At 36.5% G+C, this 13712-nt stretch overlaps 1 protein-coding gene across 6 annotated transcripts in view; it reads right to left on the bottom strand.

Annotated features, from left to right (window-relative positions):
- BCAS3 (BCAS3 microtubule associated cell migration factor) overlaps window positions 1-13712 on the bottom strand; it is a 616861-nt gene that overhangs the window by 261851 nt on the left and 341298 nt on the right. For all 6 annotated transcript variants that reach the window (XM_047080915.1, XM_047080917.1, XM_047080916.1 and 3 more), the window contains 3 exons: window positions 11202-11302; window positions 8293-8489; window positions 2616-2713 (listed from right to left, as the gene is read on the bottom strand). In XM_047080915.1, coding sequence (XP_046936871.1) covers window positions 2616-2713; window positions 8293-8489; window positions 11202-11302 — 396 coding nt within the window. The remainder of the gene's footprint in view (window positions 1-2615; window positions 2714-8292; window positions 8490-11201; window positions 11303-13712) is intronic.

Below are 13712 nucleotides of genomic sequence, written 5' to 3'. Positions count from 1 at the left end.
CATTTTGAAAATTGTTACAACTGTCAAAAATTAATCATATCACATTAAATTTCATTTCATTAAATGCCTCTGAAAAGTAATCATATGAAAAATAATTACTGCACTACTAGTTTAGACAGAGCAATTGCTGTCACTCAAATAGAAGGATAGTTATAAAATATGCCACAAGAACAATTAAAAAGACAATACATTTAATTGTATAAACTGCTTGAAGGTTAAGACAAAGCCATGAAGACCATTCAGAGGAGGCACCACAGTGGTCTTATCTCTAAGCAAAGGCAATCAGAACTCCAGATAAGCATCTTCATAATATGCAGCTGACTCCAATGGTCATAATCAGAGAAGTACTTCCTGGTTCAGGAGCAGTTATACAAATTTATTAGACTCTTTTTAACAGAAAAATCTAAAACAGAATTTTCCCATGAGCTTCTTTTTATAAGGAACCCGAACCATTTAGTCTCTAACTTCCCTAAATATTAGTAGAAAAGTAAGTCTGTTACAACACCGGTCCTACTGGATAAAGTAGATTAAGTTTCCCCAACAAGATATTATTTTCACTCACTTAAAAAATACGTTGAACAATAGGGATCCAAACCATTTGAGAGGCAGAGAATTATTCATAATAGTCCGACTCCTCATCTATAGGGTTTCTTTAGCTCCAAGTTACAGAAAGCAGCACACACATTTCATTGCTCTGTCTCAGAAAGGAACTATGGCTTTCTGGAATGAAAACAGGCTTAGAAAAATAACAACAGAGCTTAGTCACCAAGAAGCTCTTTCTCTACTCAAAAAGATTATCACTTTCAGGCAGAGGCTCAGAGCTGTAGAACAATACCCTAGAATCTCCTACAATGTGTCTCTGATGGAAATATGAGTGAATCAAGGGCAAAGATGTTTCCTTTTTTAAACATCATTTTAAAAACTCTTCTTGCAGCAGATTTAAATCAAACTATGGTTGCCAATAGTGCACTGATATTCCTCTCTGTGGCATGAGGATATCTTTACAAAGAGCTAAAATTGATATACTGCTATATGATAAATGTGGAGTATCATTACCTCAGAGTAAAGCGCTGAATATGGCAACTTTTAATAACGCACAACAACTGCTTTAGTGATGTGTGTTTTACTTGACTGGGAGTCACCTGACTCTAAAACATTAATAATATGGCAGTTAAGAATGTTAAACTCCTACAACAAAGGCTACTACTGTAATCTTGAACAAAATACTTTAGGTTACAATACATCACTTCCAGGATTCACAATTTTTAAATGATAATTCCAGATGAGCAAGATCTCTTAGCACTCTCAGATCGAAACTATCAAAAAGATTTATTGTTTGAGACACCTATCTCAATATTTCATTCAATGCAGGGAAGGAAGGCTAGAGACTTCACACATTTCTGTGCTTGTTTCCAGGGGACAAGCATGGTTGCCAAGCGAAAGCAGAAGGACAAGTATGAGCCCTCTCAAGCAAGAGTCTACACTACAAACGAAGGCACAGCCCTGGATGCGGACAGCTCAATCAGACACAAGGTCCGATCCACTGAGAGAAAAAAAATCAGAAAGCTAAGAAAACGTACAAAACCATTTAGCTTTCAAACTTCAAAATACATCCAGACACAGAATCAGAAACAGAAGCTTTGGTCTTTAAAAAGTGACCTTCACAAATCAGTTTTGTGTTTGTTTCCATTTTCTTTCACAGTTTAAGCCTCAATCAAATCAGCAGTCTCTGGGGATTTTGAAATTGCTATAGATTAAAATCCTGTCTGACTCAACTGTTTGACTAATGCCGAGTATTTAATAATTCCACTCAGGAGAGACTTTTTCTTGATGAAACCCTGCTGTATGCTAGCTTCAGATGCTCTGCAGCTGCACCATAATATAAAGCATCACTGTCCTTATTTTCTTTATCAATGCATTCAGAGATGAAAAATGTATTATTATAAACAGTTCTATTACTTGGCAGACCTGGCAGAACACAGTTTTACAATACTAATGCAGCAACTATCACCTACAGAGGCAAAGACCTACTTCCAGATACTAATGATACATAGCCATGGCTTGGTTCCAAGGATAGGTGGTTAATAACTGTGATAGATAGAGTAAAGTTAAGTTAATGAATTTCTAAACTTTATGCTTTCAATAATAAAACCATTTAAGTTACAGCACTTGGACTCTACTTCCACAGATCGAGCACTTTGATACTCAACAGGTTGAGTAAATTGAATCCATATATTGTATTTACGTTCTCTGTCAAGGTTGCTTCTCCACATTTGAGAGATCAAAGGCAAAACAGTGATCAACCCTGTAGCCTTCAATACCGTGTTCATTACATTTAATCAAGTGCCAACCCCACAGCATCATTCACGAAACTTAACAATACTTAAATGCATGGCATTGTTTAGCAACAAATGTAGGCACAGTATTGGTTTAACAGATACACACATACACACATGCACACATATCCCAAAACAAAACAAAAAAAAAAAAAAAAAAGAAGAAGAAGAAGAAGAGGAAGGCAAAAAAAAAAAAAATACCATTCTCTACATTGTGCAGGAAAAGAAATTTAAAATGCACAGAACTCTCCAGCACACATTTTAGAGGTGGTTTTCTACCTGAGGCAGCATCAATCACGGTGGAAATTCCCCTTCGATCAGAGACTGGACGGGATGACCCTGGCATGCTGACTGGGTCAGAGCGGACTGGCTGGATCCTGCAATGCAATTTAATTTAATTCACATATGTTACTGGCATCAAAACTGTCGCATGCTACAACAGACCTTAAATCAGGAATGCTGGAATAGGCCAATCCGTTAAAGAACCATTCATTCTAAAACTAGACAAACGGGGGAACTGTAGTTCCTAATTCTTGCACAAAGCTGAAGGACTGCAAATATTCCCTACACTCTGGGCCCCTTCTTCTCTTTGTAAGTTATTCAATAGATTTTAAGTAAGGGATCGAAAAATTGACATTAATTCAAAAGGATAAATTTAATATAATGGGAAAGGAAACAAAATACTTTATACCAAAACCTTTGACATTTCCAAAGGACAGATATGAGAGTTATAACACTCTTAAAATTCATGAATAGCACCATAGCTAGTAACACGTGCCATAAAACGCAGCATACACTAGATATAAAATTTTGAGCAACTCCCTTACGATCCTTAATGAAGGTTACTTTATATATGACAAGAAGCAGAGGAAAACAAAGCTGTGTTCAAATGTGTGGGCCAGAGGCTTAGCTAGGATCACTACCATCTGAGTTACCTCCATAAAATTACCAATTAGCATGTGAGAATCAATTAGAGTTTCATCAAAACTGAAATTTACTACATATAATTTCAAGTTGCTTAGGAATGATAAATCTACAAATACAGAGTCTATTTCCAGCTGTCTTAGATTAATACTATTAACATAAAAATACCTGTATGACTAGAAGATCTGAGAGCCTAGGCAACATAGAGGAATAAAAACTTGTCATAGCAATACAAACATGCATTTTTGGCAAATTCATTCATTCAATGAGTATTTGGTGAATATTAATCATGCCATCAGTATTATTTTAGGAACAGGCAGAAACGAAACATGAAATGTAAGGTGTACACGTGGATATATGGTATAGCAGGTGCACATTCCTGGCTGATGCAAAAGAAAAGTGTGAAAATGAGTGCAATAGGTAATAAAAGCTCAGAATGAGAAAATGGGGGAATGAATACATGGTCCACAGCAGATAGATCTTGTGGAGCTGTAACAGGAATTGGATGTGAATACAGTAACAGGATGTGTGCATATGCAGAGGAGCAATAAGTGCTCTTTAAGCACAGAACTGGAACAAGAAGACCGTTGGATTGATGACTAAGCATGGCAAATGCAGGGCATCTTGAGGAGCATGATTTGGCAGAAGCATAGAGTTCATAGTGGATACTGGTGGAAGAGAAACGGTTGATAAGCGCCATGGACAGGTTATAGAAGCCTAAAATACCAAGTACAGACTTCAGAAAAAGAGTAGTTCTTGAAAGCTCAGTTTAAACTTACGTGTATTTGTTGTGTGAGTAAAAGAAATGGGAGACAGGTGAAGGACAATGCATTTGATTCAGCATTGGAAGATGGAAGCTAGAAATACTGATATACAAATACTGGTCACTGCTATTGTGGACAACATGTACCACCCAGCATTCGTTCTACCCCAGCTGATTTTGCTAAACCAGTCATGGTAATCTCATCATCTCATGGCAGAGATTAGTCAACTCCATGATGGGCAGGCCTAAGCAAATTTGGGCCAGTGGGAGAAGAGGAGCTGGTGTCTGGAAAAGATGTTTTCTGGTTCTTAAGAGAAAAGAAGCTAGACAGATATGATCAATTTATCCAAAGTAAAGCCCCCTCCTGGTCTAAATAGTTTAAGCGGGCTAATAAATTTCCCATTATTAATTCAATCTATATTGGGGTGTCTGAAAAATCCAGAGTTATGGGTGGGGTGTACATGGGGTTATAGATGAAACAAGGCTGGTCACGAATTGATGTGTTGAAGTTGGCAACAGATACATGGGGACTTATTCTATTATTTTCTTTAACTTTTAATATGGTTATATATGTTTGAAATTTTTCCATAATAAAAATGACAAAAATAAAAACAAACTGGTAGAGGTGATGGAAATGTCCTGGAATTAGATAGTGGGGATATTGCTGAAAATAGTGAATATACTAAAAACCACTGAATTATGCAGCGAATTTTATGTTACGTGAATTATGTATCACTTAAAATAAAATAACATGAATAAGGTCTGAGGACCTAATGTATAACATGGTGACTATAATTGATAACACGGTGTTACATGAATGAAATCTGCTAAAAGAGGAGAACTTAGAGGTCCTCAAAAAAAATCACTATATATATATATAGTGCCTATATATATATATATATAGTGCCTATATATATATATATATAATATGCATATTATATATATACACACACACTAAATATGCGAGCTGATGGATGTGTTAATTAAGCAGATGAAAAATAAAATAATAAAGGAAAAGGAGCTATTCTTGAGTAGAAAACTAGACTTTGTATCTCAGCTTCTTTATGTGATCTATTTCTTAGGTCTCTGAATAAATATTTCATTCACCTTTTTTACAGTTTAAATCCCTCCCCCAAGTCAGGAGCTGCCATGAGTTTAAGCCATCCCTGATGTCCTTATGAATATGACAGTCAACTCAACACCTGCCTGTTCCCCACTTAGATCAGGATCTAGGGAGGCAGACTATCAGAGCACCATGTAATTCTTGGTGATACCTTATGGAGTGCAGGACAGGGTACCAGATGTTAAAGGGTTAGGCTGTATCAAAAACATCTAAATAAGTTTTTACAATTCAAAGGACAAAATAAGGTTAACAGCCATGGTGTCATTGTACATAAGCCTAAAGAAACGTAGAAGAAATAGAGGTGAGGCACTAAGAGCAATAGTAAACAGGAATGAGGAGAATGTAAATAGTTGCATCTCTAGCTGGATGCTGGGCAGGAAATGGTACTAAACAGTCCACTTGCAACTGAAATGATGTAAGTCAAATCTGAATTTCCCATCAAAACTGTGTTCTAATGGAAGTTAAGGTTTTAACCAAGAGTCTATATGCTCATTATAAGAAAAAGGAAAGCCCCTAGGGAAAATTCTAGAAGGAGTTCAGAAAAGTAGCTTTGTCTGAAGAAGCAAGTTAGAGAGCTCTTAGATGAAGGGCTCTGTCTGAGGTAAAGAGTAATTAAGCAAGCTGGAGGTCACAAAGCAGAGGAACAGAGCTGTCTATATAGGAAAGCTAGAGATGTCCTCCAAAGAAAAGGGACAGGGGTTTATTACAGCACCAGGTGACAGTCATCAGAAAAAAAAAAGAACTTGTGAATAGTTCAATAAAGAGAATATATATAGTTTTATGGGTCATCTATTTTAAATGCTTATTATTATTATTATTTTTAAATTTATATCCAAATTAGTTAGCATATAGTGCAACAATGATTTCAGGAGTAGATTCCTTAGTGCCCCTTATCCATTTAGCCCATCCCCCCTCCCATAACCCTCAGTTTGTTCTCCATATTTATGAGTCTCTTCTGTTTTGTCACTCTCCCTGTTTTTATACTATTTTTGTTTCCCTTCCCTGTGTTCATCTGTTTTGTCTCTTAAAGTCCTCATATGAGTGAAGTCATATGATACTTGTCTTCCTCTGACTGACTAATTTCACTTAGCATAATACCCTCCAGTTCCATCCGCATAGTTGCAAATGGCAAGATTTCATTCTTTTTGATTGCCGAGTAATACTCCACTGTGTGTGTGTGTGTGTGTGTGTGTGTGTGTGTGTGTACCACATCTTCTTTATCCACTCATCTATCGATGGACATTTGGGCTCTTTCCATACTTTGGCTATTGTTGATAGTGCTGCTGTAACATTTGGGGTGCATATGCCCCTTTGAAACAGCACACCTGTATCCCTTGGATAAATACCTAGTAGTGCAACTGCTAGGTCATAGCGTAGTTTACATGCTTTATTATTAACATTAAAGTACATGAGTGACTTAGAAACATGAATAACTATACAGTAAATCATTAAGTTGAGGACTGATGACTTCCTGAAAATGGACTGGCTATCTAAACCAGATCACATTTAATAGTTGGTACCGGTGAAAACTGGCGTTAACACTCAGTACTGCCACTATTGCCTAACATCTTGGGGGAAAAGTCCCACTTCTGAAAAGCTGAAGATCTGCTAGGTTAAAAAAAATGTATAGAGGAAAGAAATAAAGTACAAAGCAAACAAAAAATTAAAACACTGAAAAAGGTATTACAGGAGGCATGTTCCATTATATGAATTACTCTTTTTTTTTAAATCTTTTAAATGTTTATTTATTTTTGATAGAGAGAGACAGAGAGAGAGAGAGGCAGAGAGAGAGGGAGACAAGGAATCTGAAGCAGTCTCCAGGCTCTGAGCTGTCAGCACAGAGCCCAATGTGGGGCTAAAACCCATGAACCGTAAGATCATAACCTGAGCTGAAGTCAGACACTTCACCGACTGAGCCACCCAGGTGCCCAACTCTTTTTTTTTTTTTTTTTTTTAATTAGCTCTACACTCAATGTGGGGCTTGAACTCACAACCCTGATATCAAGTGTCGCATACTCTACCAACTGAGCCAGCCAGGTGCCCCCCATGAATCACTCTTAAGGAAGAAACATTTGGGACTAATCTATCTCTGCAACACCTTTTGCATTGTTAGAAATGATATTGACAAAGAGATATATAAAAATATATTTCCAACATGTGATTGGGACATATTTTTCCATAATTTTTAAAGAGATTCAAGAAAAGTGTCTATTTTAGACTTAAATAAGATACATTACAGAACTTTTTATAAGAGAAGACAAGGAAAGGGAGATTACATTGCATTAGACTAAGCCCTTCATTGTTATATCCTAATGTGTCAAGTCTGAGTGTAACAAATTAAATTGGTTAGCAAACCTGAGACCTAAAAAAGTCAAAAAGTTCTCCATTGCATTAAAAAAAAAATCTTTAATAATAAAAAGCATACTTGTAAACTTTGTACTATGACTCTTACAAGTGAGGGTCAGAGAATACCTCTGAGGAATATATAGATACAATCAACTATAAGTGAATTTATATCAATTCTTTCTCATCCAAAAACTTTTTAAAGCCTAAAAGAGGGAATAAGCAGGATTTGGATGAAGGTTGGTTGAAAGATGAAGAAGCGTCAGTAAGATCAGGAAAGGAGGGTACCCTCAGACTTTAAGCAGTTAGAAATAGGAGGAAAGCAGCATGAGATTTTATTATTATTATTTTAATGTTGATTTATTATTTTGAGAGAGAGAGCACAAGGGGGAGGGACACAGAGGGAGGGAGACACAGAATACGAAGCAGGCTCCAGGCTTTGAGCCATCAGCGCAGAGCTCAACATGGGGCTCACACTCATGGACCCCAAAATCATGACCTGAGCTGAAGCCAGATGCTTAACCAACTGAGCCACCCATGCGCCCCTGAGATTTTTTTTTTTAATGCACTGAATATTAGGTTTAGGAAAACACAATCTGAAATACAAATACTTACTGAATGTGAGGAGAACCCACATAAGATTCTCCACCAATAATAATGAATCACAAGCTACAGTGCATGTATTTTGCACCATTAGTGGTGTGCCAAAAGGACACAGTAAATTAGGTAAATATAACCTAAGATGCTCATTACAAATGAATATATTAATCTACTTAAATCACTCCCCAGTTCTTATTTCTTACCTGAGACTGTTGAGATCAAGATCATCTGTATCAAAATCCAAAAGGGGCTGTGGAGTATCACTTGGACCATGAGACTGCAACACAGATGAACTAGATGATATGACTGTGGTTTGGCCTGAGGGGTGGATGGTTTTGAACTGGAACTGTGGACCCATCCACAGACGTCTGTGGGGTCCAGTGTGCGTTACAATTTCTACCTGGAACAGATTAGAAATCATGATTTAAATGTAATATGACCTCCTTCAAAGAGCCTTTCATGATTCCCTCCATCTTGTCTCTGAACACCCTCTAAGAGAAGCCCATCTTAACCAAGTGGGAGAGGTAAGGGGCATCCACAATCAGAAGGCAATGGTAATCACAGCCTATATAAACATTCACTACCTCCCTGTACTGATTTTTACCACAATAAACAAAAAATTCATTGTGTGTGTGTGTGTGTGTGTGTGTGTGTGTGTGTGTGTATTTATATAGGTGTGAATCCACACACACACATGTCCCCCACATACAGAACACAAAGTCACGTGAGAGTAAAAGGACCAGTTGCCTGCCTCATATAACTAGCATCAACTCCCTAGGAAGTACCTTTTTTATTCATTCTAGACAGTACTTACCACTTTGTGGCCATGCACTGAATACTACACCTATCAATCCACAGATTAAAAGTAATTCCTTCACTGAGGATCAAGCTCATGACAAACCTGAAGTTGTTCTTGAACTAACCAAGGAAAAGAAAAGGTCTGAAATAATTTTCAACACCCAAAGCCAGTTTCTTTCTACAATTAAATATTATAATATTTACTATACTGCCCTCAAAATTCCCCTAAATCAACTTTTAAATAAATGAAAAGAGTATTATATATTTTCTCTCAGACTAGATTTGTCTTCAAAATACTGTTATTCAATTAGAATGTTTCCTCCACTACCGATAAGTGTGGCAAAACAGTAACACTAAAATGTTTACAAGTTTCATGCTCTATGGAGGGGATAGGGAATGGTGCCAATATTATAATAAAGACTTTAAAGATAATGCATAGAGTAGAAGATAAAACCTGAAAATAAACATATCAAATGATTTTATACATGAGCAACTTGACTAAGACACTAAATATGCAAACATTTGGTGAAAAACTACTTCTCAATGTCTTTAATTGCTACATCCATGTCTGTATATACACTTCATAGAACTGACTTCCACATGCCGTATTTTTGCCCTGAGTTCATTTATATTTAATCACATTTCTCTGATTGCGGTGATTAATTCTTAACAAAACATAATTGAAAAGGTTCAGAGTGCAGCTCTGGGTTTGTTAAGTCCTAAAGGGCAAAAGCATCATGGTCTTGGAACAATATTCACATTCCCACTAATCACAGGGCGAAAACTACTCAGATTTAGGACAGTGATTTCTGATTCAAGTAGTTGTATTCCACAACACAAATTAGGCCACAGATAAAGCATTCTGTGTATTTTAAGCTCAAAACCATCCGTGTCACAGAGCCGAGAGGTAAACAGATGCCTATGCAATTTCACTGAGGCGATGGCCAGATGTTCCTATTCACTCTCCTGTTGTGTGCAGTACAAACATATTGTATATACTTTCACACTGACAGCACACATTACCCCTTTTTCTGATTGAAAAGTTGAAGTGAAGGACAGTGGGTTCTTTGCCAGCATTTTAGGTTTTTTTACTTCATCGTGGTATCTCCTTAAGGAAGGAGGCATCTCCATATGCCAGGAGCTGAAGTATCAACCCTTTATCCAAGGAGCTTCCTGTGAGTACTTTAGGTGTAATGAAATGTATGTTACCTAGAAACAGTTTGATTCTCCAACTTCCAGATTCCCTTTTGTTTTTTGGGGCTACCCTCCCTGAGAAAGCAGTGAAACTGCATGGGCCTCCACTGAGGCACCTGTCTGATGAAAAGCCTCTGGATTGGTAATCTGAGACAGGTCATTAACTTCACCAAATGATGTCAGACTTGAGGCAGACATAACAGCATTTGTAATGAAGTCATTTGTAATCTCATCATTTTGAAATCTGCCCAAGTATCTTTTATTTCAAAGCCCTTGAGATGAAGACAGCTTCACCTGGCAAAGGGAGAAAGGGTCAGCTGAAGCTGTCACAGGACTGCTTTGGAGACCACTGGAAGCAGTAGTACGTGAGCTGAGGAAAAGAAACCCAGCTGGGCACAATCAGGACATGTGCAGATTAGAATGCTGAACTTTTCTAATCAAAGTATGGGCCCAATCTTCAGAAAATGTTGGCTCCACAAAACAAATCCCACAGATTGTTGAATGGTTGCACTTTCAACAAGGCCAATTTTTATTTTAACCCAAACAGTTCATCTAAAATCCAAGGTTCTAAGAGATATACATGGATTGTTTGAAAGAAATGCCTATTTTATACAGAGGGCTAATGTACACATACACATATGTATCTAATACATATAAAATATATGGATATACATCCCTGCAGCAGTACTTATAAGAAATTATTTTTTTATTCGAAAATTTTTTAAATGTTTATTTATTTATTTTTGAGAGTGAGTGAGAGTGAGACAGAGTGCGAGTGGGGGAGCGGCAGAGAGAGAGGGAGACACAGAATCCGAAGTAAGCTGGAGGCTCTGAGCTGTCAGCACGGAGCCCAATGGAGGGCTCGAACTCACAATCTGAGAGATCATGACCTGAGCTGAAGTTGGATGCTCAACTAACAGTCACCCAGGAGCCCCCTATAAGAAATTCTTAATATGGAAAGACAACTGATTAATTCTTGGTAATCCTACAAAGAGTTCCAAATTCTGCCTATTTTCCTCCAAGGAAAATAATTTTTCAGTTCTTAGAATTCAGTAATAAAAACAGACAATGGATTTCTGTTCTCTTTCACTTTAGTAGGCCAAACATTTTACAGTTTTACCTGAGAAAGCCATTCTTCATCTTCCTGTCCACTATGGTCAGAAGCTAAACTGTCATAGGACCCATGCCGAGTAATGGGCCCAGGACTTCCAGGGGGAACCACTGTATGAGAAAGAAAACATATTTTAACAACTTTAACCCATGCAGTGGAAAAATTAATGTGGGCACGACCATCCTGGATATTGTGTTAATTTTTAAGATAAAATATAACATTAAGTGCACAAAAGCAATTTAAATAATTAATGAACAAGAAAGACTGAATTTTTTAGGACTAAGAAAGATCTCCAATTAAGAGTATACTTTAAAAAATATCTATACAAATTTCGTCATGACATGTATCGGTGTAAAAGAAATAAACAACCAACTATATCTTAACAGTGCAAGTACGTTAAGGAGCAGTGACAAATCCACTACACATGCACCAGTGTATTTCATAGTCTTCAGGATTTAGGACATTTCAATCACCTCCAATTAACAAAGAAATTAATTTGATGCAGTTCCTATAATTTGTAAAGGAATTTTTGAAACAAATGCCAAGATTCTTTAAGAGTCTATTTAATAGTTACATATAAATTACAAGGCATAAATACGCATTTTTAATTTAAAAACATTTTCAGTTCCTGAAACATTTCATTTATCCAAAGAAATATTTCATTTCCTTGGGCACTTCATTAGTTTCCCCAGTTCTTCAGTGGTGGAATATAGGCTGAAAACACAAAAAGCCTACTTTCTCACACAAAGAAGAACCTTTGCTTAGTCAAAGTGATAAAATTATTTAACAAACATTTGTTGAGTTCCTACTATAAACCAAATATTAACCCAATAAAAACTTAGCTTCTTTTTAAATATTTATTTGCTTATTTTTATTATAAGATAGTCTTTATTTTTTGGAATAATTTTAAATTCACAGCAAAACTGAGCAGAAGGCACAGTAATTTCTCATATACTCTCTGCTTCCACATATGATTTTAATACTGAGAGAAATAAAACAGTGAAGTACTGGGGGAAATAGAAAAGGAAAAGTAGGGGTGGAAGGAGGGAGGAAAATAGGTGAGTATTAAAAAAGAAAAGAATTAGAAACAGAAAATTATCTCATAATTTCCATCACCCAGAGATACATTCCTTGGCTACATTCCTAAAAAGGAAATAAAAGGATATGAACATATTTAAATATCTCAAAGCTTATTAGGAGTTATACACTTTCAGGAGCACTGACTGAGAACACAAATCTCACTGCACTCTTGCCAGAACAAGGTATCTTGAAGAAATAAATCTTAGTGAAACAGATAACAGATGAAGTAGACCGAGTAGAAGAACCTTGGGCAAGATTGTAAAAGGATGTACACTCACAAAAACCTAACTTAACTTGGTGGCAGAGGACAAGTGGTACCTAAGCCATCAATTACCAGTCAGAGGGAAATAAATAGTATTCAAGTGTAAGATTTGCAGTGGTTAAAATGATTAGCTGCTATTTTTTCAAAATCATAGTTCTACTAGTGAGAGGCGTGTGGCCGTTGGCACAAAACACCAATGACCATCAAAGCATAACATCTGATTTCTTGCAATTCTAAATGATTACCATGAAGAAAAGAGTATCATAATAATTATCTAATTAATATTTAAGCATCCTCTTGGGAATAATTTTGGTGTATACTACAAAACTGTTAAGTACATTTATGTTTGCAAAAGGCTGAGTTATTCCTAAACCATTTATTATCTTTTCAATAAATAAATTTTATATTAAATTCTTAATACAGAACAGAGCAATGGATCCTTCAAACCCTCTACAAACAGTAGTCGAGAAGGTAACTAAGGACAAATATTTAAAGGTTAGGACAGCCTTTGAAAAGCAGTTGAGGGCAAAGAAGATTTTAAGGAGGTGAGGTAATAGGCCGTACAGATATATGAGAGGAAAGTGTTACAAAGAGAATATCAAGTACAAAAATTTTTTAAGTGAGAACATAAAGGAAAATTTTCAGTAATTATTAGGAGGCTAGCATGGTTGGGTGTGAGGAGGCAGGTTGAGAGTGGAAGATGAGTCAGTAAAACAAAGGGGGCAGAGAGGGACGACAAACCTAGGGATTTTTGTTTTTTAAAGATAAAGCTATGGTAATGTGATGGAAAGATATAAGAAAGTTGTAATGCGAAGTGAGAAATTGCACCCTTTTATAACTAACTAGTATTTGATGAGAATTTTTCCAAGAGTTTATGTTGCATTCTCTACATGCTGAGTCAAAGCTAGTACTTGTCACAGAATAAGCACTCAGTAAGTATTAGGTGAAGGGAGTTTGGGGTTCTGGACTAAGTAATGGCACCAGAATGGTTGGACACTTATTTATCCATTATCAAAATGGGATAAACTTTAAAAGAATATAGTGTCAGGGAGGGGGTAAGGAGTAGGACTGTAGATGAAAGAAGATTAGTCATGAGTTCATCATTGTTGAAGCTGGATGATAGGTACATGGAGCATCATTATTCTACTGTTTTCTAATTTTGTGTATGTTTGGCATTT

The sequence above is a fragment of the Lynx rufus genome, unplaced genomic scaffold (genome assembly GCF_022079265.1).
Source record: "Lynx rufus isolate CCGP_SWC_20201006 ecotype Redwood Valley unplaced genomic scaffold, mLynRuf1.p SCAF_18, whole genome shotgun sequence".
Taxonomy (NCBI): domain Eukaryota; kingdom Metazoa; phylum Chordata; class Mammalia; order Carnivora; family Felidae; genus Lynx; species Lynx rufus.
This window is presented reverse-complemented; position numbering and strand designations above follow the sequence as displayed.